Source organism: Notothenia coriiceps, unplaced genomic scaffold (assembly GCF_000735185.1).
Source record: "Notothenia coriiceps isolate Sejong01 unplaced genomic scaffold, NC01 NC01_scaffold00007371, whole genome shotgun sequence".
NCBI classification, from domain to species: domain Eukaryota; kingdom Metazoa; phylum Chordata; class Actinopteri; order Perciformes; family Nototheniidae; genus Notothenia; species Notothenia coriiceps.
In genome coordinates this window covers 101,076-125,983 of record NW_011340072.1, presented here as the reverse complement: position 1 = coordinate 125,983, position 24,908 = coordinate 101,076, and the positions used below count along the sequence as shown (strand labels likewise).

Genomic DNA, 24,908 nt, shown 5'->3' with positions numbered 1-24,908 from the left:
ATGGGTAGTGCAGAGTGTGCAAGTCCAAATATTTGCGCCCTGTGTGCTTGTATTGTTGTGTGTCTTTCTGAACCTGAAGTAATAGCATGGTGCAGATTGGGAGTAGAAGTGAACCAGAGGCAGGGAGTAATCCTCTCCAGTAGAGCTTTGTTCCATCAGCAGGACAGAGTGGGATCTACTTTGCTCTGACAGAGGGCTTGGGGTCGCTCTGCGTGGCTGCTCTAGCTGCTGGCAAGGACAAGAAAACTGCTGATGCCAGCCTCTTTCAAGATGAATACATACTGTAGATAAATAGATCATATTTCAGATAAGGACAACAACAAAAAACAAAGAGAGATAGATGGATGCCAAAGTTCGAATCAGAACCTCTGCGCAGAATCTATATTCTCATACGAAAGTCTCTACAATCTCACGAAAACTTGCTAAGCTGATTTCTCTTCTCCCTCTGACCAACTGCGCTTTGAAACCCAAAATAAAGAACAAAAACAAACAACTACAAAAAGACTTGGTGGCAGTCGTCCCAGAAAAAGGGAGAGATTTGAGACAAATCCTGCTGTGCTATTTCAGAAGCAGGATGAAGCTTCTCATCTGCTCCAGGGGGATTGGGCTCAGGCAGAAGACCGTGGTGTTGGAGAAACATGGGAGAAGGGAGGAGGACGTGTTTTAATGCGACCAAAGACTGGAGGGGAATGGCATGAATCACTGAGGGCAAGTAAACAAGGATTGTATTAGCAACAAATAAGTGGCTGTGGGGCTGGATGTTGAAATGCAGCTGCAGCAGCTTGGCGTGTTTACTGAAGCAAGGATGGAGAAAAAAGGGAACAATCTTTCAAGACTTTGCAGAATGACTGCACCAGTGCCTTCAAACTTTATATAATTGGTTTCTAAATGTTAATGCTTTGGCCAAAAGCACTGAACCAAAAGCATTATAGACTTGGTGCCTTCTCAACACTGTCTTTTGCTGTCAACTTACACTTGGACAGGGGTTATTCAGTAAAAAAATTGTTTTATGTATTTTATTTTTACATTTTATTTCTCAGTTTATTGGTGTGCTTGCCACTTTCACAAGGAAATTAAAAATGTCTGCTCATGTGTGCCAATTTTCTAAAGATTGAATTTTGAGGCAGTAAAGATTTATTCCTAGTAGTGATGTTGCCAGTTTTGCTGCTTTTTCCAAATTACCTGTTCTCATTTCGCTGCGTGTATCTTGGTTGGGGATCAGCATCTCCATCATTAACATCGTAGCTGGCCTCAGGGTCCTAAGAGAAACCAGAAAACGGTTAGGGCATCATTCACGCCAATTTTAACTCCATGCAATTAACTTTGATCCATTTTCCTCAGAAATGTTCTGTAAGTGGGCCGTGGGAGGCTTTGTCATACCTCTTTGTATTTTTGACTTACGTAATTGCTGATGAGGTCTGGGTGGTCCTTTTCAATTCCATCGTCCAGGATTGTCACCACAACACCTTTCCCTGTGTAGCCTTGGGCCCAGGCTATTTTGGTATTCAGGTCTTGATGTGACGGGGTGGTCTGGAAGAGACACAAGGCTTTTGTTCAGCTGTCAATCTGCTGTGACGGACACTTCCAAGACAAACCGGCATTAAAGGACTAGTGTATAATGTGTGTGTGTGAGAATCAATCTGCAGAGTCGATTTACTCGCTACACAATCTTATGATAAAAACAGAAATGCTCAATAAAGGAAAACCACAAAGACATAAAAGGGAAGAAAGATCAGAGGTGGTTCATGGACACTTATAATCCAATTTTAATGCATCACCCCGACATGTCTGCCTCCTCGGGCAGAGCTGCACAGTGTGAGCTACACGCTGTAGTTACGCTGTCAGAAAAAAAAAAACTGAAAACCTGTTGCAGGTCAGAAATCGGTGAGAGCATTTCCCACTCTCACTGAAGAAATAGGGGGAAGGGAGGCAGATAAATAGGGAGATACAGAGTGGTATAGCTTGATTTGGATGAGATATTTGGCACAGTGAGAAGTATAAAGAGCAGTGAGCGCCGGAGGTGAAAGAGATGGTTAAAGATAAACACCAGTAGAAAAGGAAAAGACATCACAGACAACATTCTCTGCCGCTTTTCTGTTTCCTGCTGATTTCTCTCCACAGGGCACAACTCCTGCATCTGCACTTCTCAGAGGATGCCTGGCTGCTTAGGTAAGTAGCTTAAATTCTTGGAAGTGGGCTTTGAACTGGCACACACACACACACACACACACACACACACACACACACACACACACACACACACACACACACACACACACACACACACACACACACACACACACACACACACACACACACACACACACACACACACACACACACACACACCATTCAATACAGATCTTAAATAAATGTTTGCTAGAAACTGATGAAGCCCATGTACCAGAATAAACCAATATACAAGCCTTTGATAAGAAAATATTGGTCCTACATCCAAGTCAACATTTCAGCATTGGTGGCTTATGGATTAAGCCAAAGCATCTTTGTTTGGTTTTAAAATCAAAGCTGCGTGGAATATTTTATTTAGGAAAAGAAAGGGTTTCCGCCCTGAGACGATTAGAGGTATAATGCTGAATGGCAGAGGTGGTTTCACAACTTCTATTCGCCTGGAGATTTATGTCTGGGATAGTCAATGTTGTCATTAATCCGTTGCAGGGACGGAGGTTTTTGTGCATACAGAAAAAGAAAAGAGCAGACTAGGGCAAATTGAAGCATCTCAGAGGAAAAGCTGTGCATTCTGAAACAGACACATTGCCAAGACCATTTGCTATCAATGTTTCACAGGTGATACAGTTTAGTTTGGTGCTGACATTTAATTTTCTTTTCAACCCAGCATTCTGGGATGCATTGCATTATATCCGTGACTGTGGAAACCAAATGTTGGTGGTGAAGCAGCTACACCTAAAGGCTGCAGGGTTAGTACAAAAGACAGCAATTCAATTTATGCTCATCAGAGTGACCATGAGGGAATGAATAACTTCTGCTGCTGCGATAATGAATACATCTTAATTTAGGTGCCCTCACAAGCTTCTGCAGAGTGGAAACTATTGAGTGGTGTTCAGACAGGACTGAAAAAGGAGACCTTCAAGGTTTAATTAGAAATAATTGCAGAGCTGTAATGTTTCAGGACAACACCTTTCTATGAGCAAATCTGAATGCAGAGAAGCATCTCCCTCGCCTCAAAAGCTTAAAAGGCACTCCAAATGAAATACAAAAACATGAAAAACCAATAGACAGTCTACTGACTGATGTATTGCAGCTCTTAAATTATACAGCAAAAAACACTATGTTTGCCATTTGAGAAATAAAACACATACTGAAGGGTTGACATTTTGCTTTAATGACAGACTAATTAGGACTAGGCTATAAAGATAAGAGACCATCACACACCAGGTACCACTGCTTGGGGAAATCGGGGTCTGTTGGGTCTTCATAGATATCCCTCTTCTTCCTTTTTTTCACCACTTGCTGCTCTGCCCACAGGACCTGGGGTGTACAGACACAGAGAAAATTCATAGTTAACATAATTATCTTCTATTGCTATTGTGTCATTACTAATGTTCTCATTTCAGAAAGTGTTGCAATGTCCCACCGACGGTGAAAAAACATGGCCCCAGCTGTGTTCCAATAGCAATAACCAGACTAGAGGCAGAGATGTGAAGCAAATCTAATTTATTTCCTTCCCTGATGCTGAGGGAAAGTGGCTGCCGTACAGTGAGCCGGAGAAGGGGCCTTTGAAGTCCTGGAAGCTGCTGGGCTTTGCAGAGGACTGGTATGGGGGGGTGACACTAAATGTCAAACAACAAATAGTATATCATTTGATAACAGCAAAAAACTGTTCCAAACATCCTTGCCAATACGCAATAGTGAAATATTTAATGTCTGTCTAACGTCTTCTTCCGTGCTTTTATGTATATATTTTGACAGGTGTTTGACTTTGTGTGCATTATTGTCAGCTGTAAGAATGATTAAAGACACCAATAGACTTTCATATGGGTTCAGATTTCTTCCAGACAGCCAAAAAAAACTGAATTGCCACATTTGATACGCAAGCTGTGAGATAAAATCATATTAAGTAACACTTCTTAAAAAACAGTGTACAAAAATACTCCTATTTCCATGCAAAAACTGTCTTACAAAAATGAATTGAGTATGACAGAGATCCAAACAATGAGAAGTATCTATGAAGAGCCTTGTTTACCATGAAGAGAAGTGGATGTAGGTGGAAAGACCTGTGGCGCTACAAAAATGTTTCAGCTATGAGTTGAACATTAAGGAGCAACAAATTCAAACCATATTTTTTAAAATTGGACTGCTATTTCTGCAGCAGAGGGAATTTACATAGACACCATAGAAGAGACACTTATCTTCCGAAGCAGTTTTAGCAAAAGCTGTTTTGCATTATTATTGTCAGAGATAAATGCCTCCTATGCTGAGTTTTTGCTGAAGGTGACAAAGCCTAAACTCATTCTACTTCTGTGTCAAAAGCACTCAAGTGAAGCGTGTCTAAACTTGTGAATCTCCTGTACAATACCAGGTAGATACTGAAAGTCCAACTTGTTGCTCAAGTATAGAAAGTTTTTCCCCTCTTTGCTTGTTGCCGTCAGAGTTGATTTGAGTAGTGATTCTTCTCCACTCGTTTGATTTCATGATTTCATGCTCTCACAGCAGAAAGCACGTGGTCTGAATGAGAACCGGCTCGGTGCAGCTACCGAGGGTGATACTGCTCATAACCTAGTTGAAAACTTTGACTCAGAGAATGAAGCCATTAACCTTACTCAAGTGACCCAGGACTAATGAACAATGATCTCATTACATCACATTTATAACTGCACACCACATTATTATTGCAGCAAATTTGCAACCCATAAATGCATGAGATGATGGGCTGGATACTGTGGGAAATATAGCTTCTCATTTATAAAGCCCATTCATGCAAATGATGAAACTTTTTACACATTCAACTCACATCTTATTATATTACTGTCATTCAGGGTAGTAGAAACAATGTCATGAAATCTTATTTTTAGGGTTAATTGTTGAATATTTTGTGATCGCATGTGTGAAAATCCACTCTTATGGAGAAAAACAAGGTCTAATCAATGTCTTTCATAAGAGCCAGTGATGGAGAACTAATGAAAATACAGCGGTCTAGAAGAAAACACCACCCTGAGGTGAAGGACAAGGACAAAGAGTAGCCCAACAAAACCCCACAAAGAAGCAATCACGGTCTAAACGTGGCTCAGGTCTGCGATCCACCCGAGAAAAAAACGATTTGTTCCATCTCTCGTACAACGTCCTGAGGGCTCCTCTGTCTGATGACGAAGGAGAAGTCAAGCTGGACTGTTTGTAATGCCGAGAGACAGACGGAGAGACAACCTGAGCTTTGATATATAAATCTGTTTCCACAGTTTATGGAGAAAGATAAAACCTTTCAAAGGACAAGTCTGGTGTACAGTATTTCAATCTTCTTTTGTTATTATCAATAAACCCTGTGGAAAGCCAGAAAAACAACAATAAATTCACCCGAGAGTAGGTCCTAAGCCTGATGTAGCTTTTTCCTCCCTGTGTCTCCAAATATTATTGAAAATCTTTTAACTGTTTTATATTATATTAAACTGAATATATTTGGGTTTAAAACAGACAGAACAAGACATTTAAATCATAACTTTGGACTTTGAGAGTCTGTGATAGACATTTTCTATTATTTTCTGACATTTAATTACTAATTGAGAAAATAGTCAACAGATTCATTGAGAATGAAAATATTGATCAGTTACAGCCTGTACTTTCCTTAACCATTTAAAAAAAATCCTATGAATAACAGGATAATTGTAAAGCTCCAGCCTTCTTAACATATTCAAATTAAACGATCTGAGAAAGATGGACCGCCTATGATGATTTAACGCCAACAAACACTATGTATAATTATTAATTTCATTCCCTCCTGTGACTCATACTGATACATTTACATCCTGAGTAGGGACCAGTGGGTTTCACAATGACAGCCACAGACCAGCTTGGAATGAGACAATGGTTGAGGAAATAAAGAATATGAAATACCACATGCTTGATTTCTTTTACAGTAAGGCTCAGTAAAGGGCACATAACGTACACTCTTACAGCCAAAGAGAGATGGATAGATGTATTTTAACGTCCCTCAGAAACACAGCTCGCAGTATCCTGTCTAACACTGCGTTTGACCAAACCAACAGCAGCCACCTCAATGCAAATAGATTTTTTTCCTTCATGGACAAAGTGCAGGGTGTGGAGAGAAAATGACAAACAGCCCTTTGCAAGCGTAATAGTAAAAGCTTATGCAGCTGCCAATGTCATCTCGTCACTGTGTGATTATTCAAAGGGGATGGTGATAAGCAACATGTTAGCACCACGGAGCAGAGGAAACGAGACAAAGGAGCTAATGTGAGAGACAGCAGCTGGATTACTGAGAGGAAACACTGTAACAAACCCAGAGTTTGACTAATCTCAACCCCACCATTATGTATTCCATGCCTTTTAAATATGTTTGCTTTGAACCAGGTGAGGCGGAACCCTTGGTTTTCTTTTTGCTATGGTTCAGATGTCACACACAAATATGAATATACTAACGTGCGTAGATAAACTCATGTAAACCAAAACCCACTCACTTATGCTGCTGTGTTTTTTGGCAGTGGTCACGATTTGCCTGAGGTTTGGTTGGTTTCTGGTTGTGTGGGTGGGTAAGTAACCTAAGGACAAACTGTTGCTCCTTAACCAGAAACATCAAGCCCTAAATAGCGGGTGGTTAAAGTATTTTTCTAACTTGAACCACTGACAGAGACCAACCTATGAGACGGAATCTCTTTATCTCCCCGGCTCTAATGTGAGGGCTCAACGTTTAAATAAAAGAAGCTTTCTCTCCCAAGTGGAATCGCCAAATGGGAATATATCAAGGCATTTTAGCCACACAGTTAAACTCACATTCCATCATCCAGATTAATTATACTCTTTGCGAGCCTCTTATTAAAGATGACATCCATTTGGGATTGACCGTTTCTTATAAATCCTGCAGTTCTGCCTACAATTCATTTTTTAGCCCTCACCAATGTGTACAGCTCTAAATTCCAGTATAGTATGTAATTAAATCCATGGTAAAAGTACAAAAATGCTTGCCTCTTTGACTGACCAATACAACTAATTAGTAGCGGAATTTGAACATTTCAAAGACATTCTTTTGACCATTTGAATGCTATAGTACTCTCCTAGCTCTCAGGCAGACACCTTTGAACCCATAGGCTGTCAGAGGCGTGTTCACATTGCCTTAGCCTGACCCCCTACAACACTGGCCTCACTGAATGTCACCGTATCTCAATAATGATGTCTCGGGGCTTCAGCACTTGTCAGACCACATCAGTCTTCTCCTCCAACAGCTTGACATGGGCTTTGGAAACGAGTTCTCTTACTGATCTTTTTTACATCTACCTTACTATAGATGGCCCTAGATTGTTATCACTGTGTAACTTATAGCTTTAGATTTTAAGATTTTAAGCATTTTCCACTGCTGTGTCTAGATGTTTTCAATGTAAACATGACAGCAGTGTGTTGCTCAGTCAGTGGTCAGCAGCACTGAAAAAAAGCTGTTCTACTGTACTCCTGTGCACATGTACCTGTAGTTATTAGCTGCTGCTGTCTGGGTTGACAGCTATTCAACTTTTCTATGACATCAATTGCAAATCTCATTAATGTACAGGCGTCAATTTAAGTGAAGCTTTCACCATTTAAAATAGTGATGTGTCAACCCTATCAACATTATTTATTGAGGTTAAAAGCTTTGGTAGCTAGTATCTCTTTGGTTTTATTTGTCATGTTCAAGTAGTCCGAGAGAACACTAGACTTCTGCATCCCCTTTTGGCTCTGTTTCCAAACTGTAGAAAATGTGACTGTGAAGGGAGTATTTGGCCAATCAAAGGTTAAGAGTGAGACTTATCAAGAGATAACCTGACAATATCGGCAAAAACAGTGACGGAGAGAAAATATTGCTAATGCTTTTGCTTTCTGCTATCTATTAGCACAATCTCTCTCTGTGTCTGAAAATCATTGCTGATATGTACCGTGCTAGAGTCATAAAACACAGAATGTCACATCTAAGTGCTTTACAGGCTCCTGGGTTTGCAATATATATATAAACTATATAAGTGCATTGAGATCACTATCACTCTCAGGATGATGGCAACATGAATGACAGTTACTCATACAGGTTATTCTATCAAGTGCATTCATATGCCTGGGATCAGCACTCTTTTTTTTTTCCTAGGGTTCTGTATTTGCCACTGATATTCCTCACCAGCTTCAAAAAACTCACCTCTTCAATCTGGCTTTTAATGTGTGATTGTTGTTATATTGCTTGATTTTAAATTTGACTTCAGCTATATTTATTTGTTGTTCTTTTCTTTTCACTATCTCTGTAAAGCGACTTTGAGCACCTGTAAAAGCGCTTACAAAATAAATCTATTATTATTATTATTATGGTTATTATTATGATATTCCACTCGCAGCCAAGGTGAAGGGCATTTTGTGTGTGGTACTCGAGGCAAAAGATCATTATATATTAGAAACAAATAATATTTTCCAACATTCTCGCTGTCAACCAAAATGTCTGGAATCGTAAATCCATTCACAGCGAGGTTTGTGGACTGTCACTATTTTTTAATGGGACCTGTGTGGCATTTAGCCCCAAACAACATCTCCTCCCTCAACCGCTCGGTGTTGAATAAAAGCAGCCACCAACACAGCTTGATAAAGGTTATGACATTCTTAGACTGTAGGAATGTACTATATTCATCTCAGCTGTTGACCCCACACACAATCTGAAGAAGTAGTGAATCTGAAAAACTTATTTGCTTTGTTTTTATAAAATTTCTTCTGTGTTATTGGATAATATATAAGGCGAGATTCTGATAGTGACTATTATTACACATTTTATTATAGTAGCATATGCCCTGTTGCCTTCACATCACAGAAATGTAATAATTTATATATTTCACATCTAATTAGCATTTTTATGCACAAGGAATGTTTTTAGCTTGTACATAAAATCAAAAAGATGGTAGTGTTTTTCTGTAGTGTGAGGTGCTTTGATATAAAGTCTGTTAGGTAGTGTGTTCAGTTACAGGACTTAAGAGTAATGTGTGAAATGTAAGTGTTATCAGTGTAAATAATGCTTTCTAAATGAACCAACACAATTGTTTTCAGCCAGTGCATTACATTTAGTATTTAAAGAATGTATGAAAAGGTTGATTTAAAAACAGGACAGAACAAGAGCCCTCTGGCCTCCTACTCTTCTCTCTTCTGGCGTTCTCTGTCTATGAGAATATTCTCTCTGTCTATATAAAATCAATACATAAAAGAACCCGACAACCTTGCAATAGAATACAAGTGGACACTGCTTGTGATTTATCCTGCGTAGGAACAGTACAAACACAGTATGGAATTGATATACTGGTCCGGTACTCTCTCAATCCCATGTAAGAAAAAAACAACTTCCTTTCACCATGTTGGCTTTTTCATGCTGACTCAACTATTATGGTATGAGACGAGTTATACCACTGTATGCAAGGTATGGATTGTTAGCTGCTGGGCTGTGTGCGAATAGGACCAGATGTCAAAATCTGAAAATCATTCAAGCAAGGTAAATGTTCTTGTTTCTGGATGTTTAGACTGATGACTGCCAATTTTTCCCTCTAGTTAACATTTAGATGCAAATAATGATTTCACAAAACAAAACAAAAAAGAAAAGCCAGAAACACAAAACGACTCCCAGCTGTTGTGTTGTTTTTGTGGCTTTATTTGCATATTTACAGCTAGTTGGTACCTCAGATTGGGTCATGGGGACAGATGGAAGGACCGCATGGACTGAACAGAACATAGAGTTTGACAAGCTGTCATTGACGCTGGCATCCTTTTTTCTTGTGATATACACACTCTGAGTTTGTAATCAAATCTGTCTTTTGGCCCTTTGTTGCTAACGTAGTGCTGCAATGAGCCGTGAGAGAGCTGACAACAGTCTTACCTGTGGTTCTTTCTGCAGTCTGATGTGCATCCCCGAGTGGCCAGACACAGCTCTCTTCTCCACGGCATGATGCCTGAAGTGATAATAATCTCCAAAAACCTGCACAAACAGAGAAGGAAAAGGTAATGAGTTCACCTGCAGCATCTGGATGGCTAGATAACACTCACAAAGGCAAATGTGCAGACAGCGTTAATTTAGGAAAGAGCTGAAAACATGTCCATTGAACATTGGAGTCTGGCATTTTCTGTCTATATATTAAAAGCTAAATGAGTATCTATTACCGAACAGGCCAGCAGAAACCATTATAATATTTCCACTCGCAGCACATTGCAAGAGTCTTAACCACTGAAGTGCTGTAAAAGCCGCATGAGAGAACTGTAGCTGTTGATAGTAACCCAATGGGTCTTGTATCATTACTTCAATGAGCTGTTAAATGTTCACTAGCCAGTGCAGTCTAAGATGTTTTGGGATTTGAACAGAGCCCATAATCATGTTTTAGCTATGGGATAAATAAAAGAAAAAGCTCTCTATTCCAACACAACCTGGATGAACTGATGCTAACCTGGAAATGGGATGAAGAGTCTTAAGCCCTTTGCAGGAGAACATGTCAGAGACACATTTGTATACACACACCAACAGAAAATAATCCATAACACAACAGCAGCTAGACACTAGAAAACATGACTAGATGCATACATTAGAGGCAGTGTCACTTCAAAGCAAGACTGAAGCATCCGTCACACACCCAGCTCATAAAAGCGCTTTTAAGAGCAGGCCAATGGGTGACATTTGTCACCAAACTGGCCTGCAACTTCAAGCGTCAAGCTTTTTTTAGTAAGCCTTCCTCTTAAGAGAGACACGGAGCAGCCTGTCTCTCCCCGAGTCACGGTCAAGGAGAGGTGACCTGAGAGCAAGATTGAGTTAAATAATTCAGATGTCCAGAGATAAAAAAAGACAAAAATAACCAAACAGTGAGCGGAGGAAGAGAAAGAAGAGGAGCAGCCCAGCCACTCTTTACAAGGGTATTCACAGGAGAGACGCCTCCATTTGAAGAGGAAGCATTGCAATCTGTACAGTAGTGCCACTGGGGACTGGCTCACCTTCACAAGCCCAGTGGAGCGGAGGAAGAGAGGAGGAAGAGGAGAAGGGGGGAGGGGGGAGGAAGGCGCAGGGTTTGACAGGCCGACCAGGCAGGATGGATGTGTGTGAGGCGGGAGAAGAGCAGACGCAGCAGGATGGAAGGCTCTCCTGGGGCTGCAGGCTGATTCTGCAGGCAGGCTGTCTGCGAGGGCCCAGACTGAGCTGGAGCTCAGAGGCAGTCTCTGGCAGCGCTGATACAACACTGCCAGCCTGCTGCCAGCCTATTACTATTCATTTGTCCAATATTTGTAATTAGGACCTGATTTTAAACCACTTGCTGTGATCATTTCCACATAAACTGAGTGGCCATCAGTCTTAAATGACTCAACGTTGTACAAAAATTATTACTTTCCCTTAGAGTTCGGGATGCACAAAATGATGTGTGTGAAAGATGAATAAGGCTGCTTTGTGAGGAGACAGCTCTGCATACAGACAATCCTTCAATGATTACAAATGTGGCAAGAGTGGTAAAAAAGTGTCAACGTAGGACAATTCCCTGGGTTAAATAGCTTGATCATTATCACTACAATCCAAGATATCAAGCATATAGATGCCAAATAGGCAATATAGCTTTGTATAGCTTAATTAATATAGCTTACAACCGACAGAAAGGTGAAATATTATCGCAATAACAGGATAATCTCCTTGGAGACACTCTTGTGGAAGATCTTATGTTGATGCTGACTTCTTGACATCTTAAGTAAATTCAGTACATCAGCATCTGACCTTACAGGAACCCCTTCATGAATATGACGTTAAAGCGATTCAAAAGGAAATAGCCTCTGAATGATGCAAGATTGAGGTGAGATGAGGGAAGTGACCCAATATATTAACGAGACCCACTTTCCCATTGATTGCGGCAGGGCAGGAAGCTAATTTTCGCGGCGCAGAGGTGGGTTTTCTGTCGGACAGACCTATTTCCTAGAGTGCTGATGTCCTCATTTAGACCAAGACTCTCTGGGTCTTGGGAAATTGAGATGGAAATATTGGTGTAGCTGCCTGAGTCATGCTTCTCTTTAGTTTGAACCAGAATGAATCATATTGCGTGAGTGTGTGTGTGCCAGCGGTAATAATTGAGAGCACTGCAGGTCATTAGTCACCCTGCCACTGTGCTGCGAGTCTGCCTGAGAGGTATACTGCCCTTTACTGTACACTCATATCTCATGTGATTCTTACTGTTGTTTCTCACATATTTCCATCAATATATAACTTCCTGTTGCCTTGAGATACATATTTAATGAGTAACAAATGCATTTGCCTAATAATAACTCTTCAATTGAAACTGTCAGTCTAGACAGGGGATGTAGAGCTGCAATTAACGATTATTTTCATTATGAAATAATTTTCCAATTGTAAATTAATTGGTTAGTGCGTTTGTCTATAAAATGTCAGAAACGACTGAAAAGAGTGTACTGTGGTATTACAATATAAATGAAGTGGCATTGATTACTGTACACACTATAATGAAATAAAAAAATTAATTAAAAAAATAAACGACTAAAAAATGCTTAAAGGTATACGATCTGACCAAGTATACAAGATAGTGTTTTTATAATGACATGAATGAAGGAAACACCAATATATCTAAAGGATGTTCAATATACCGATATTAGATAAAGTTGATATAATATCGATATATTGCAAAACTTAATTGACTGTAGTTTAGAGTGTTTGTATTATAAACACTATATGTATATTTATATATATATATATGTGATATGAGACTAGATACTATCTTAAATCTTTGATATTGAGATATGGCATAGGTCTCTTTTGCTGGTTTTAAAGGCTGCATTGCAGTAAAGTGATGTTTTTTTCTAAATTTAGAAGACTGTTCTAGCAGTTTATTATTCGCCTTCACCCACTCAGGCATAATGTCCACATTGATTATTTATCCAACATCACATTTTGTTAGTTCCTCCATATGGCCCAGCATAACAGCAGTAAAAACAAAAAGTCCAAATAAGTGCAAATCTGAATGCAAATATAAGATTATAGGATTGGGGTAACCCCAGGCAAGTGGAATAATGAAGGTTATGAAGGTGGACATAAAATATGTATCCATACCAGGGTATTTTACATTTATGAATATTAACTTATGTCAGCTCTGTGAGAAATCAGAGTTGTGGCAAACTTGTGTTTTCAAGACTTTCCCAAATGTAACCCTAAGGCCAAAAGCAAACTGTTACACTCATTAATTTCCAGGCTCATGTATGTAATTAGAGCATGTAGCCATACAAGCAAAAGCCATACAGTATTTTACATTTTCAAAGAATGCTCTCATCTGTCAATGTGTTAAATAACATGTGAATCAAGCCACCACTAATTAGCAACAGATCTTTACAGAAGATAGGTGGATTTTAGAAATAAGATGGATTTGTATTGAATAAGAGGGTCGCTTATGAATGGCTTTAGAGCCTGTGTAGTCAGGTTTACTGCTCTCTTCACTTTATCCAAAAGAGTATATTTCAGTTTATCTTCTCTGATAGTTTCAGACTTTGGTCTAAATGTCCTTCTAAACTCCAGTGAAGGTGACCATTGTGTTCGATTTTAAGATATAATAAAAGGAGCATATTCATCTCTTTTTCTCCCCTTAGATGACCTGATCTCCAAATCCATGCATTAATGGAGCTCAGTATTTTGATGTTCTTTATATATTATAAAAAAATGACAGAGATTCTGTTGAGGTCTTTTGCTGATTTTTTTGTTGGCTGAAAATGACACTGAGATAACGTTTTCTCAGTATGGATCAGATTCAGATTCAGATGTGAAACCAGAATTCAGCAGCATTAGGTAAGTCATAATGGTGAAATATTTCTGAGTCTAAAATAACCTCTGATGAAGCTAAGTGCAAGAATCTAAGTGTAATGTTATTGCTATGTACGGTATATTGTTACGTATTCATGTTTTTTAACGTAAAATTGCTTTTTTATTTTTTAAACGAGACCTCCATGATCTTTTAATATATGATAATGATATTTGCCTTGCCTTTCATCAGCCTCCCTTAGCACCAAGAGTGTGCAAATAGCTCACTTTCGCTAACCTCAGCAAACTGCCAGCCATTTCGTATTGTTATGCAGTAACACAGTAACCTACGGTAGTGTCTGTAGGCGGTTTGCCCAGCTAAAACCCCAATCACAGAATATTTCACAGTCGTGGACTCAGTATTGTGAATGGGCTCTAATCGTTCATAGAGGTATAGGCCCAAAAGAAAATATCAATCAAATACGCACATTTTACAATAACCTAGCTGATCATCAGTAAAACAAGTTATTCATGTTGTGTAAATTGAGTTGTAAACAGTTCACTGTAATGCTTAGAAATCCATCTATAGCCTCCAATGTTCTCTGTCTCTCTCTTTCTATGAGTCTGCGAGCGTGGACAGAGAGACTTTTCCCTATTCAATCTTTGTAATTATGGTAATTTGCTTTTAGCATTGGACATTTTAATTCCTTTAATTCAGCGACCGTTTTTGAAAGTGGAGGTTTGTTTAAGCTGTGATATAATTGTCGAGTATTTCAAGCTTGTAATTTCAATAACTTTGAACTTACACGAGTGCGCATCAAAGCTGTGGGAGTCTGAAAGGTGGCTGTATTTGAAATGCTGCTGACGTTATGATAGCTTATCAAAAACCTTCAGTCAGTCCGAGAGATGTGTGGAGCATCAAAGAGGCATCATAATTTCTTCAGCCCACTCAGTGATACAGATGATTTTTATTTCTTTAATAATCCTTGACCTTGCCTATTTTCTCTCCCTGCTCCCACTTGCTTCAGGGCAATACATTTCAAAATACACGGTTCACCACAGCATGTTCAAAAGCAGAGGTCACACTACATTTTTCTACACTCCACGGGGTAATTCAAGCCATCTGCCGACGTTATCAATCACAGTGGTTGCTTGATTTCAAGGTGACCGAATGTAATGTCATGGTGTGTCTCTTATATCCCATACTCTGGTGTGTCCCTTTTTTTGGATCCCTCTATGGTGGCTGCCTTGGTCTCAAGCCACCTCACGCCACGGATGTTAAGTCAATATTTTTCACAGGGGATTGGCTTCAGATCAGTGGTGCCGAAACAGAAATGTAGCAAGCTTTCACTGGGCTGTAATCTAATGCTGTTTCACATTGCAGTGTGTGTGTGCATACAAGCGTTTAGGCAACTTTCCAATGTCAAAAAAGAGGGAATGTTTTATTTTCATTCTCATCAAACTAAAGAGGATAAAATTATGCAGAGCACGCAGTTATTGAGATATTTGTTTCATACCAGACACTCTTTGGTGTTCCCAAGTGATAGGCAATGGAAAAGGTTCATAGTAAGATCTAATTTGTCTTATAACGGCACTTAAATTCTGCAGGGAGACCTATGCTAACTCGAATAGAGGTTTGGTACTATAACGGCTGAGGAAAATAAGAGAATGTGTGTTGATGTCAGCTGATTAAGCATGTGTATCTGTGTGCTTATGTGAATACAAATGTTCAGTATTCAGCATGGGAGCTTAAAAGGTCCACCACGCTAGTATTGACTGTGACAGACTTCCACATTTAGTGTATTCCCTTAAGCTTGTATGCAGAGGCAAATCCCCCTTATTGGAACTGGCGTCAATCAGACCTATCTTTCAGGGAAAAACACTAGCGTCAATGGCTGCTTGGAGACAAAGCAATAATAATAATTCACTCTAAACAGTGAGCACTGTAATTCACAGCCTGTGATATAGGATTTCTCTAACCTTGGTGGAAGATGCAACAGTGGGCACATAAAAGTGTGAGAAACACACAGCAATGCACACAATGCTCTTCTGCTGTGCAGTGGAGAGGCACTCACAGGCAGCTTCTGTTGTACATCTGTTGTCATTGATTGCCACAGAGCCCACCAAGCCTTTTTCCTCTTTCACTTTAAAAAAAAAAACTTTGCCTCTCCTCTGATTTATGTTGCTTACTCAGAGAACCCACATCAGTTGTTAAAGCACACAAGAATTGGTGCTCTTGGTTGCTAACAGTTTATATGTACAGCAAATGTGTTGCTGTGCGTTGGCATGGTGTGATATTTGCTGTTGGGTTAATAAAACAGTTGTGTTGTTATGGTCTCCACTGAGCCACTGGGCTTCCATCGTTTGGACTAATTACAGCTGAAACTCTAGGGTTCCGCTTAGTAGGAGAAAGTCATTATTTTACTCTGAAATAGAGGCTAATTGAGTGTTTTCAAATGAAGGGTAATTATTTGTCTGTATCTTAGCTCCAATTCTGCATGTTGCACGCTTCCTCTGCATTTAGCAGCTCAGGAGACTTGTTGTCTTGGGAAAAGCTGAGCCACAAAACTGTTTTGGCTAATTATGCGGCGGAATAGCAAAGATTTAACAAAATGCCTCTGAAGACCATCCCTTTAGTAGTAGTGCAGAACCAGGACAGAAGCAGCATGAAAGGTGTGAAAGCCGATTTGGGCCATTGAATAAATCTTCTTTAATAATATGGCACAAAGACCTTGAAGGCAAAGCTAGATCACGGTGTCCGTCCAGACTTATTGTTGCTCTGGGAGAGTAAACACATTGAATATGAAAGAAAGGAGGAAATGAAATTGAGGCCGGAGAAAGAAATACATCAGAGGATAATAGATGAGTGAAGAAAGGGGAAAAAGTTGGAAATGGCTACTAAAGTCATGCATGACACTTATGGCGCATTTCCACTACACTGTGTTACTATAGTTACTACCCCAGTTCCTAAACTGTAATGGAAACGCAGCATAAAGTGAGCCTGGCCTACCAAGGCCTAACTATACCGTACTAAGCCGTGCTAGGCCCTGCAGTCGAAATGGCCCAACTGATGCCAGGCCTTTCACTTATATTACCATAACACTACATTTAAGTTATTATGCTCATTTTCAGGTTCATTTTTGTATTATTTTGTACCTCTACTGTCAGATGTGATTCACACAGCCCCTTTTCACCCTCTGTCTGAACAAGAGCCAAGTCTGATCTGATTGGTTAGCTGGCCGGCTCTGTTGTAAAAGGTCAAACACTTTCACCTGTCCCGCCCCTTTGCCTAACACGTTCAATGTGTTGGAGTGCTAGCAAAGCGCGAACGTTACATAGTGACGTCACTGTTACGTAAGTAAACAAAGGAGTCAAATTGGGGCATTTCAGGCAGGGTGGGAGTGTGTGTGTCTCTGGAGGGAACTTTGGGATTGAAGCCTCTGCAGACCATTTACATGCACAAAATCACATAAGGGAAAGGGACAACCTACAAAAAACTAAAATAGGGCCCCATTAAACAGTTCTGTCACTGTAAATGATTAGTGCCTTTAATTCGAATCAATGATGTTCTCACCCTCTGTGATTTTATGCCTGGATATACACAACATATCTCTCATGCCTTGATGCAATGCAGTAAGATTCCACCAGAAACATGAAATGGCCATCATATATTCATCTCAGGCATTTGCTGCGGACATACAAAGAAAAATGTGGAAAAAGTCTACTTTATCTCTTTGGTGTCGTTTCTCAAGAGAACAGATAAGGCACAGAGCAGGAAGAGGTTGCTTATCAAAATACACACACACACACACACACACACACACACACACACACACACACACACACACACACACACACACACACACACACACACACACACACACACACACACACACACATTCAGGGTAAAGCTACATCATCACTCAGCCAAACGCGTGCTCAGAGTGTCACTGATTCCACCAGCCTGCATATCGAACTTGCTGGTGTTCACAGTGATTTACATAATGTGCTCGCAAGCACACGCACCCCACACACGAACGATTCCGAGCTCTGGCCTTGAGAACGGGAGACAGAGACCAATACAGAGAGGTTACATGTGAGGGATAGCGTGTCTGCGAGAGAAAGACCTTTAAATATTTCAGATCACTCCTTGTATTTTTTATTTGAGCTTTGTCTCACTGGGCCTATTCTACATTCTCTATAAGTCTCTTCTCTATAATCCCTCTCGCGGTCAGAGAAATGTGCAACTCAAATTAGTAAACACTCAACTTTGACTATGCTTCACCAGAATATTCATGGAGTTAAAGGAAGGTTGGATGCTTGTTTTTTAGCAGCGCTACAGCACAGCAGTGGATTCTCCATTTCTCCTTTGATATCAGTAATCATGCTGCTAACCTGCTCCACTATTACTAAGCGATGGTCCATCAAGCCTAGGGGTGAGAGGTAGCTGGTTATCCTTCATAGACTTTCTGTTACCTTTCATTGAGGAATGATTAAAAAGCAAGCAACAGAGAAGAGAAAAGAAAGAGAGAGGATGAGGGATATACCAACAAATATTTAGATGCATTGGTAAACAGAATCTTTGCATGAAACAGGGGCCACAAGGGACGTCTTCCACTTGCCATGAGCAAAAGCAGGAGAAGACTTGATGATGTATGAAAACAACTTTAGCAGAAAGCAAAGGATTGAGATCAAACTAGGTTAATTTCCAAGCCGACGGGAGAGGGGAAGAGTAAACAGACATTTTGAAGAGAACAGCATCACTGCTCTTTGGATATAAAGACACAATGAAGACAAGCGTGCCATCACGGTGTGTTCATCTAAAAAAGAGCTCATGCAATGAAGCATGTGTCATGCAAATGAGGAGAAAGAAAAATAATAGCTGGAGAGTTAATTGAAAAAAGAAGAAAACACTTCAATACGACCGAAAATGTAGTGAAATAATGAGTATGTTACAGCTCTAAGCATTCTTAAGTGCTGTTCAAGTACGACCAGAGTGCTGTTGGCCCTTAGTGTATGCATTGAGGCAACATGTTGCCTTGATGCCATGCCATACAAAAAAGCACATACAACACACACTTCCCTTTCTTCCTCCTCCACTCTTTATTTGAATTGCACCCTTGTGCTCCTACATGACCTTCAATCTGTTTTCCACACTCAAGAAAGGGCAAACTTCCCAAGGAATAAAAAGCCTGCCGCTTGTTAGTACAGTAACTACATCCATGAACAATCAATGTGAGGGGCACTCAAAGGGTTGTCCTATTGATTTTTCATAGACTCAGATCTGTCAATCTATCAATGGCTGCAAGATGGGAGGATCACTGGGAGAGGCAGCCGTGATGGACCAGGGGAAACGAAATGTGTAATTGTCCTCTGCCTGATATGTGCCCTTCACTTCAAGGGCTCAGCTCAAGAAAATGGAAGCTGTCAACACCTTCAGAAATACAACAAGAAGATGCAACCCTACGGCATTAAAAAAAACAAAACCCTTGAAACAGAAATCCCCCCACACTCTCACTAAAACATCACAGAGCGCTGAAGGAACACCTGCATGCACCGACTCACTTACAACTATGTATATCTCTGCGTTCAGTTCTCCATGTGTGCGATGAGGTCAATAAAGAGAGACGCCTCCAGCCTCCAGCTGTCCCCTGCGGCTGGTTCCTCAGATAGTGGCCTTTTTAAGAGTGCCAGGAGTCTGTGAGGCTGCTGTATTATTCATATGCAGAGTTAAACTCAGCCCACTGCTCTATTCCACATCGCCTATGCTGAATTCCCTGGTGCCAGCATAGCCTCTGTCAGGCTCCGTCACCCTAGTTTTGAACAGCTGAAGTAAATAGGTTCCACTTCCATTTTCCATTCTGCACTCGTCAGTTTAATTCCTTTATTCTACAGTATGTGTCTTTCCCCTCAGCCCCCAGCGACGCTCCCCTGCTTCAGTCTATTAAAACCGACACGTTTGGTGCTTACATTTTATCCCTCTTCTCATGTTGAGACCCTTATTAAAATCATTCATGTCGTCCTATCTGCTAAATATAAGCCTAGTGAAAAGCCTGAGAGATTCAGGCTCTATGTGAATGTGTTGCAAATGAGATACATTTATCCTGCTTTGCTGTGTTCTATGTTTTTCAGCGCATGATGGGTTTTATGTTTGTAGCCTTTTTCTGAGGTGCGTAGGTCAGCACTTCGTGACTCGCCACACACTGCAGTGGTTCCAGAGGTGAGGTAGGTGAGGTAGGTTAGGTTTGTCACTGGCAATCGAGCGATGCAATGCAATTTGGCGCCAGGATTGTGCCTGTCGGCCCAGAAAGGGTCAAAAGCACTTTGTTCAAGACACACTTCTATTCCTTAGTCTTTTCGTCACTTTAATAGAAGAAGGCTCACACCATATAAAAACCTTAAAAATTAAATGTTTGTCTGTGTTACTGTTCACTTTCATTACACGTCCTTCAACCAGTAGACATCTACTTGCAAAAATATCAATCTGTATTCCGATTTATCTTCAATAAAAAAGTAGTACTCTGAAGTCCCATTTTTGAGAACAAGTGATTTGGACTGAACCATGTAAGGAATTTTCCTGTATTAAATAAGATAAAAAGTCAGGACAAAGTATTACCTAGTTCCACGGATATACACAGCTCTGGAAACATATTAAGAGAACACTGAAACATTATCAGTCTCTGGTTTTACTGTTTATAGGTATGCTGTTTTATCAGGTAGGAAGCTCAGAAAAACTGTTCTTGGCTGAAGTTATTTATTATAATTTCTTTCTATAAATATCGTGATTATATTTTCCATATATATTCTGAACCAGAATATATATACACACACACACACACTGGGGGATAATTTCAGTGATGTGTTTTATAGTCACAATTTTACCTTGGATACTATACGATCTAATATAAAAAAAAAAGATATTCAAAGATGAAAAAACACAAATACGTATTTTACATTTAAATGAAGGTGAAATGACTGAGAAAATGAATGAAGTTCTTTATTATTAGGTGAAATCAGGTCTTGAGTGTCACATGCAAGAGGCACATGGCATGGATTGAAAGAATTGTACAGGCTTATAAAGAATATTCTCACATTCCTTAAGATCCTTCAGCCACATAGATCAAAAAGAAAGACTCATACTCCCTCTGAGCATTTCCAGAGAGGGGCCCAGGACACACAGGCAGCAGCCATGGAGGTAGAGGAGCTAGGCGACTTCAAGAGCTGAGGGGTGCGACTTTGAACCAGGCCCCGTCCAAATTCATGGAACATTAGGTCCAATCTTTGAACCTCAGAAGCACAGACAGTTGAAGACATAAAAAAGTAGAGAGTTTGAGGATTGGGGTCTCTGATTATTGAGAAAGTTTTCCTTCTTGAGCACAGCATCATGAGCGCCTGAAACAACCTCTGCATGGGAGCTGGTTTGGTGCCAAAATGTGAGGGGCTGGTGGAGCAGTTGAAAGCGATGGCGTACAATGAGTCACTGCCAAAGACTGTATTTATAAGGTCACTGCACAAATGCATTGGAAACAAAAAGGCAGATAAAGAAGCAGATCGTCCTTGTAAGCTTGTACACTCAACACAATTATTGATATTAACTCAAATCCCAATTAACCTGTTAACCCCCGAGCCTGTTTTTCAGGTTTCAGGCTTGAAAATGACATTCCCAGAACAAATGACCATATTTTCCCTTCTAAAAGGGTTAAATTAATAATCTTTTTTCTCAAAGTAATGATAAACCTGTCAGTTGGATGTAGAAAAGTCAGATTCAATATAGATGTTTTTTATTTTAAAGAAAATTCAGATTGAACATGGTAAAAAACTGTAAATTATAGTGTCCGTCCAAAATATATTTTGTACTTATAGTGAAAACTAACCTTGGATGATGGTTTAGTAGACTAAAAGCTTTAGGAATCCAAAGTACAACATATAATAAGTACCCTGTATCAAGATTGATGCAAAACAAGTGATATTTGACCTTTTTAGACAGATTTAGCATAAAAAACCCTCTTCTGGGGCCATTTGGGTGGATTTTTCATATCTCTGGCTCTCCCNCTCCTCATGTCTCCTCTCTCCCCTCCTCATGTCTCCTCTCTCCCTTCCCCATGTACATCAGCAGGAGAGGACTCTTTAAAGTAAAGACTCTACATACTGATATACACCTGAACATCAGCAGGAGAGGACTCTTTAAAGTAGAGACACTACATACTGATATACACCTGAACATCAGCAGGAGAGGACTCTTTAAAGTAGAGACACTACATACTGATATACACCTGAACATCAGCAGGAGAGGACTCTTTAAAGTAGAGACACTACATACTGATATACACCTGGAAAGGAGCATAATAGGGCAGCTTTAATGGAGGATAGAAATGGGGCTATCTCTTCATCTAATGCTCAAAGAAAAAGTTGAACTGTTCCTATAATTCATTACAGAATTAGCTAAACCGTCTTTTAGCCTTAGAGCAACATTATGAGCCTGTTAAGATGATAGATTGTGTCTTCTTATTGTCTGACACTGAACTATCCAGCTGAAATATCACATCCTACATCATAACAACAAAAGTTTATGTCCCAAAGTCTTCTGCCCTAAAAGTCCACATAAAGTTAAACATAATAGTTTCCAACAGCAATGGAAAGTGAATTGAACTGAAAGATATTTTAGCTGCAAAAACAAAATAAAAAATCTTTCTTATGAGACCCCTGGACCTCTGAGTTCTTCCCTTAACATCAAAGAGTTTAAAAATGAGCTTGGATTATAAAAGTCAAGTGTCCAGGATCCCTCATGTGCGTTTTCATTCTGTAAAAGAGATACTTAGATTCAGTCGTCACGGCCCATTGATGGGACCGTTCTGTCCGTGTCTGTTGGCCAAAGATGTGTGGAATTGTGTTTCCTGGAGACGAAACATACCTCAGATCTGGGTCATAGACAGACCTTGCTTTTTATTTATTTTCCTATAGCGTTTCTGCCCATACATGTCACATCCTTGAATTCCTTTCCGGAAGGAGATCCAGCTCTTCTGAAACGTTGTTTGTGTTTAGCTGGGTGCTTAAAGGTAGCACATATTTGTATTTGTAAGGGTTAATGTGCACTAGTTTAGTTCTGGTATTATGTTACATCTGAGAAATAATGAGCAAACATGTTGGTTTTTAAAGCAGGAAACCAAAGAAGCTGATCTGCTAACCTCAAATGTTCTGTGGCTTCAAAATGGCGTCATACTCTGAACTACAAGACATCTAGCAATTCTTAAAATATTAGTCATCAAAATGTAGTTCTTGCATATTAATACTTTTTGTGATTAAATGGCCAGCAGTGCAAACAATAATGTACAAAAAAGTCTGTATATCAATCCTTCTTTCTCACCGCATAAATATCTGTCTTCCTCGTATCATACCTTCTCCTTTCAAGCGTCTGACCCCTCATGTCTCCTCTGTCTCCTCTCTCCTCTCCTCATGTCTCCTCATGTCTCCTATGTCTCCTCTCTCCTCATGTCTCCTCTCTCCCTCCTCATGTCTCCTCTCTCCCACCTCCTCTCTCCTCTCCTCATGTCTCCTCTCTCCTCATGTCTCTCTCTCCCCTCCTCATGTCTCCTCTCTCCCCTCCTCATGTATCCTCTCTCCTCATGTCTCCTCTCCCCCCTCCTCATGTCTCCTCTCTCCCCTCCTCATGTCTCCTCTCTCCCCTCCTCATGTCTCCTCTCTCCCCTCCTCATGTCTCCTCTCTCCTCATGTCTCCTCTTCCCCCTCCTCATGTCTCCTCTCTCCCCTCCTCATGTCTCCTCTCTCCCCTCCCATGTCTCCTCTCTCCCCTCCTCATGTCTCCTCTCTCCCCTCCTCATGTCTCCTCTCTCCCTTCCCCATGTCTCCTCTCTCCCCTCCCATCCCTCCTCCCATCCCTCCTCATGTCTCCTATCTCTCCCCTCCTCATGTCTCCTCTCTCCTCTCTTCATGTCTCCTCTCTCCTCATGTCTCCTCTCTCCCCTCCTCATCACTCCTCTCCCCCCTCCTCATGTCTCCTCTCTCCCCTCCTCATGTCTCCTCTCTCCCCTCCTCATGTATCCTCTCCCCCCTCATCATGTCTCCTCTCTCCCCTCCTCATGTATCCTCTCCCCCCTCCTCATGTGTCCTCTCTGCCCTCCTCATGTCTCCTCTCCCCTCCTCACGTCTCCTCTCTCCCCTCCTCATGTCTCCTCTCTCCCCTCCTCATGTCTCCTCTCTCCTCATGTCTCCTCTCTCCCCTCCTCATGTCTCCTCTTTCCCCTCCTCATTTCTCCTCTCCCCTCCTCATGTCTCCTCTCTCCTCATGTCTCCTCTCTCCCCTCCTCATCACTCCTCTCTCCTCTCCTCATGTCTCCTCTCTCCCCTCCTCATGTCTCCTCTCTCCCCTCCTCATGTCTCCTCTCTCCCCTCCTCATGTCTCCTCTCCCCTCCTCTTCATGTCTCCTCTCTCCCCCCTCCTCATGTCTCCTCTCTCCCCTCCCATGTCTCCTCTCTCCCCTCCTCATGTCTCCTCTCTCCCCTCCTCATGTCTCCTCTCTCCCCTCCTCCATGTCTCCTCTCTCCCCTCCTCATGTCTCCCTCTCTCCTCATGTCTCCTCTCTCGCTCATGTCTCCTCTCTCCCCTCCTCATGTCTCCTCGCTCCCCTCCTCATGTCTCCTCATGTCTCCTCTCTCCTCTCCTCATGTCTCCTCTCTCCTCATGTCTCCTCTCTCCTCTCCTCATGTCTCCTCTCTCCTCATGTCTCCTCTCTCCCCTCCTCATGTCTCCTCTCTCCCCTCCTCATCACTCCTCTCTCCCCTCCTCATGTCTCCTCTTTCCTCATGTCTCCTCTCTCCTCTCCTCATGTCTCCTCTCTCTCCCCTCCTCATGTCTCCTCTCTCCCCTCCCCATGTCTCCTCTCTCCCCTCCTCATGTCTCCTCTCTCCCCTCCCCCATCTCCACTGGCTTGATGTG

General features: G+C 41.0%; 1 protein-coding gene across 1 annotated transcript in view; it reads right to left on the bottom strand.

Moving 5' to 3' along the window:
• furinb (furin (paired basic amino acid cleaving enzyme) b) overlaps positions 1-24,908 on the bottom strand; it is a 141,771-nt gene that overhangs the window by 55,595 nt on the left and 61,268 nt on the right. The window contains exons 2-5 of the mRNA XM_010769487.1: positions 10,070-10,168; positions 3,412-3,507; positions 1,402-1,530; positions 1,183-1,259 (exon numbers count right to left, since the gene is read on the bottom strand). Of these exons, the coding sequence (XP_010767789.1) occupies positions 1,183-1,259; positions 1,402-1,530; positions 3,412-3,507; positions 10,070-10,168 (401 nt within the window). The remainder of the gene's footprint in view (positions 1-1,182; positions 1,260-1,401; positions 1,531-3,411; positions 3,508-10,069; positions 10,169-24,908) is intronic.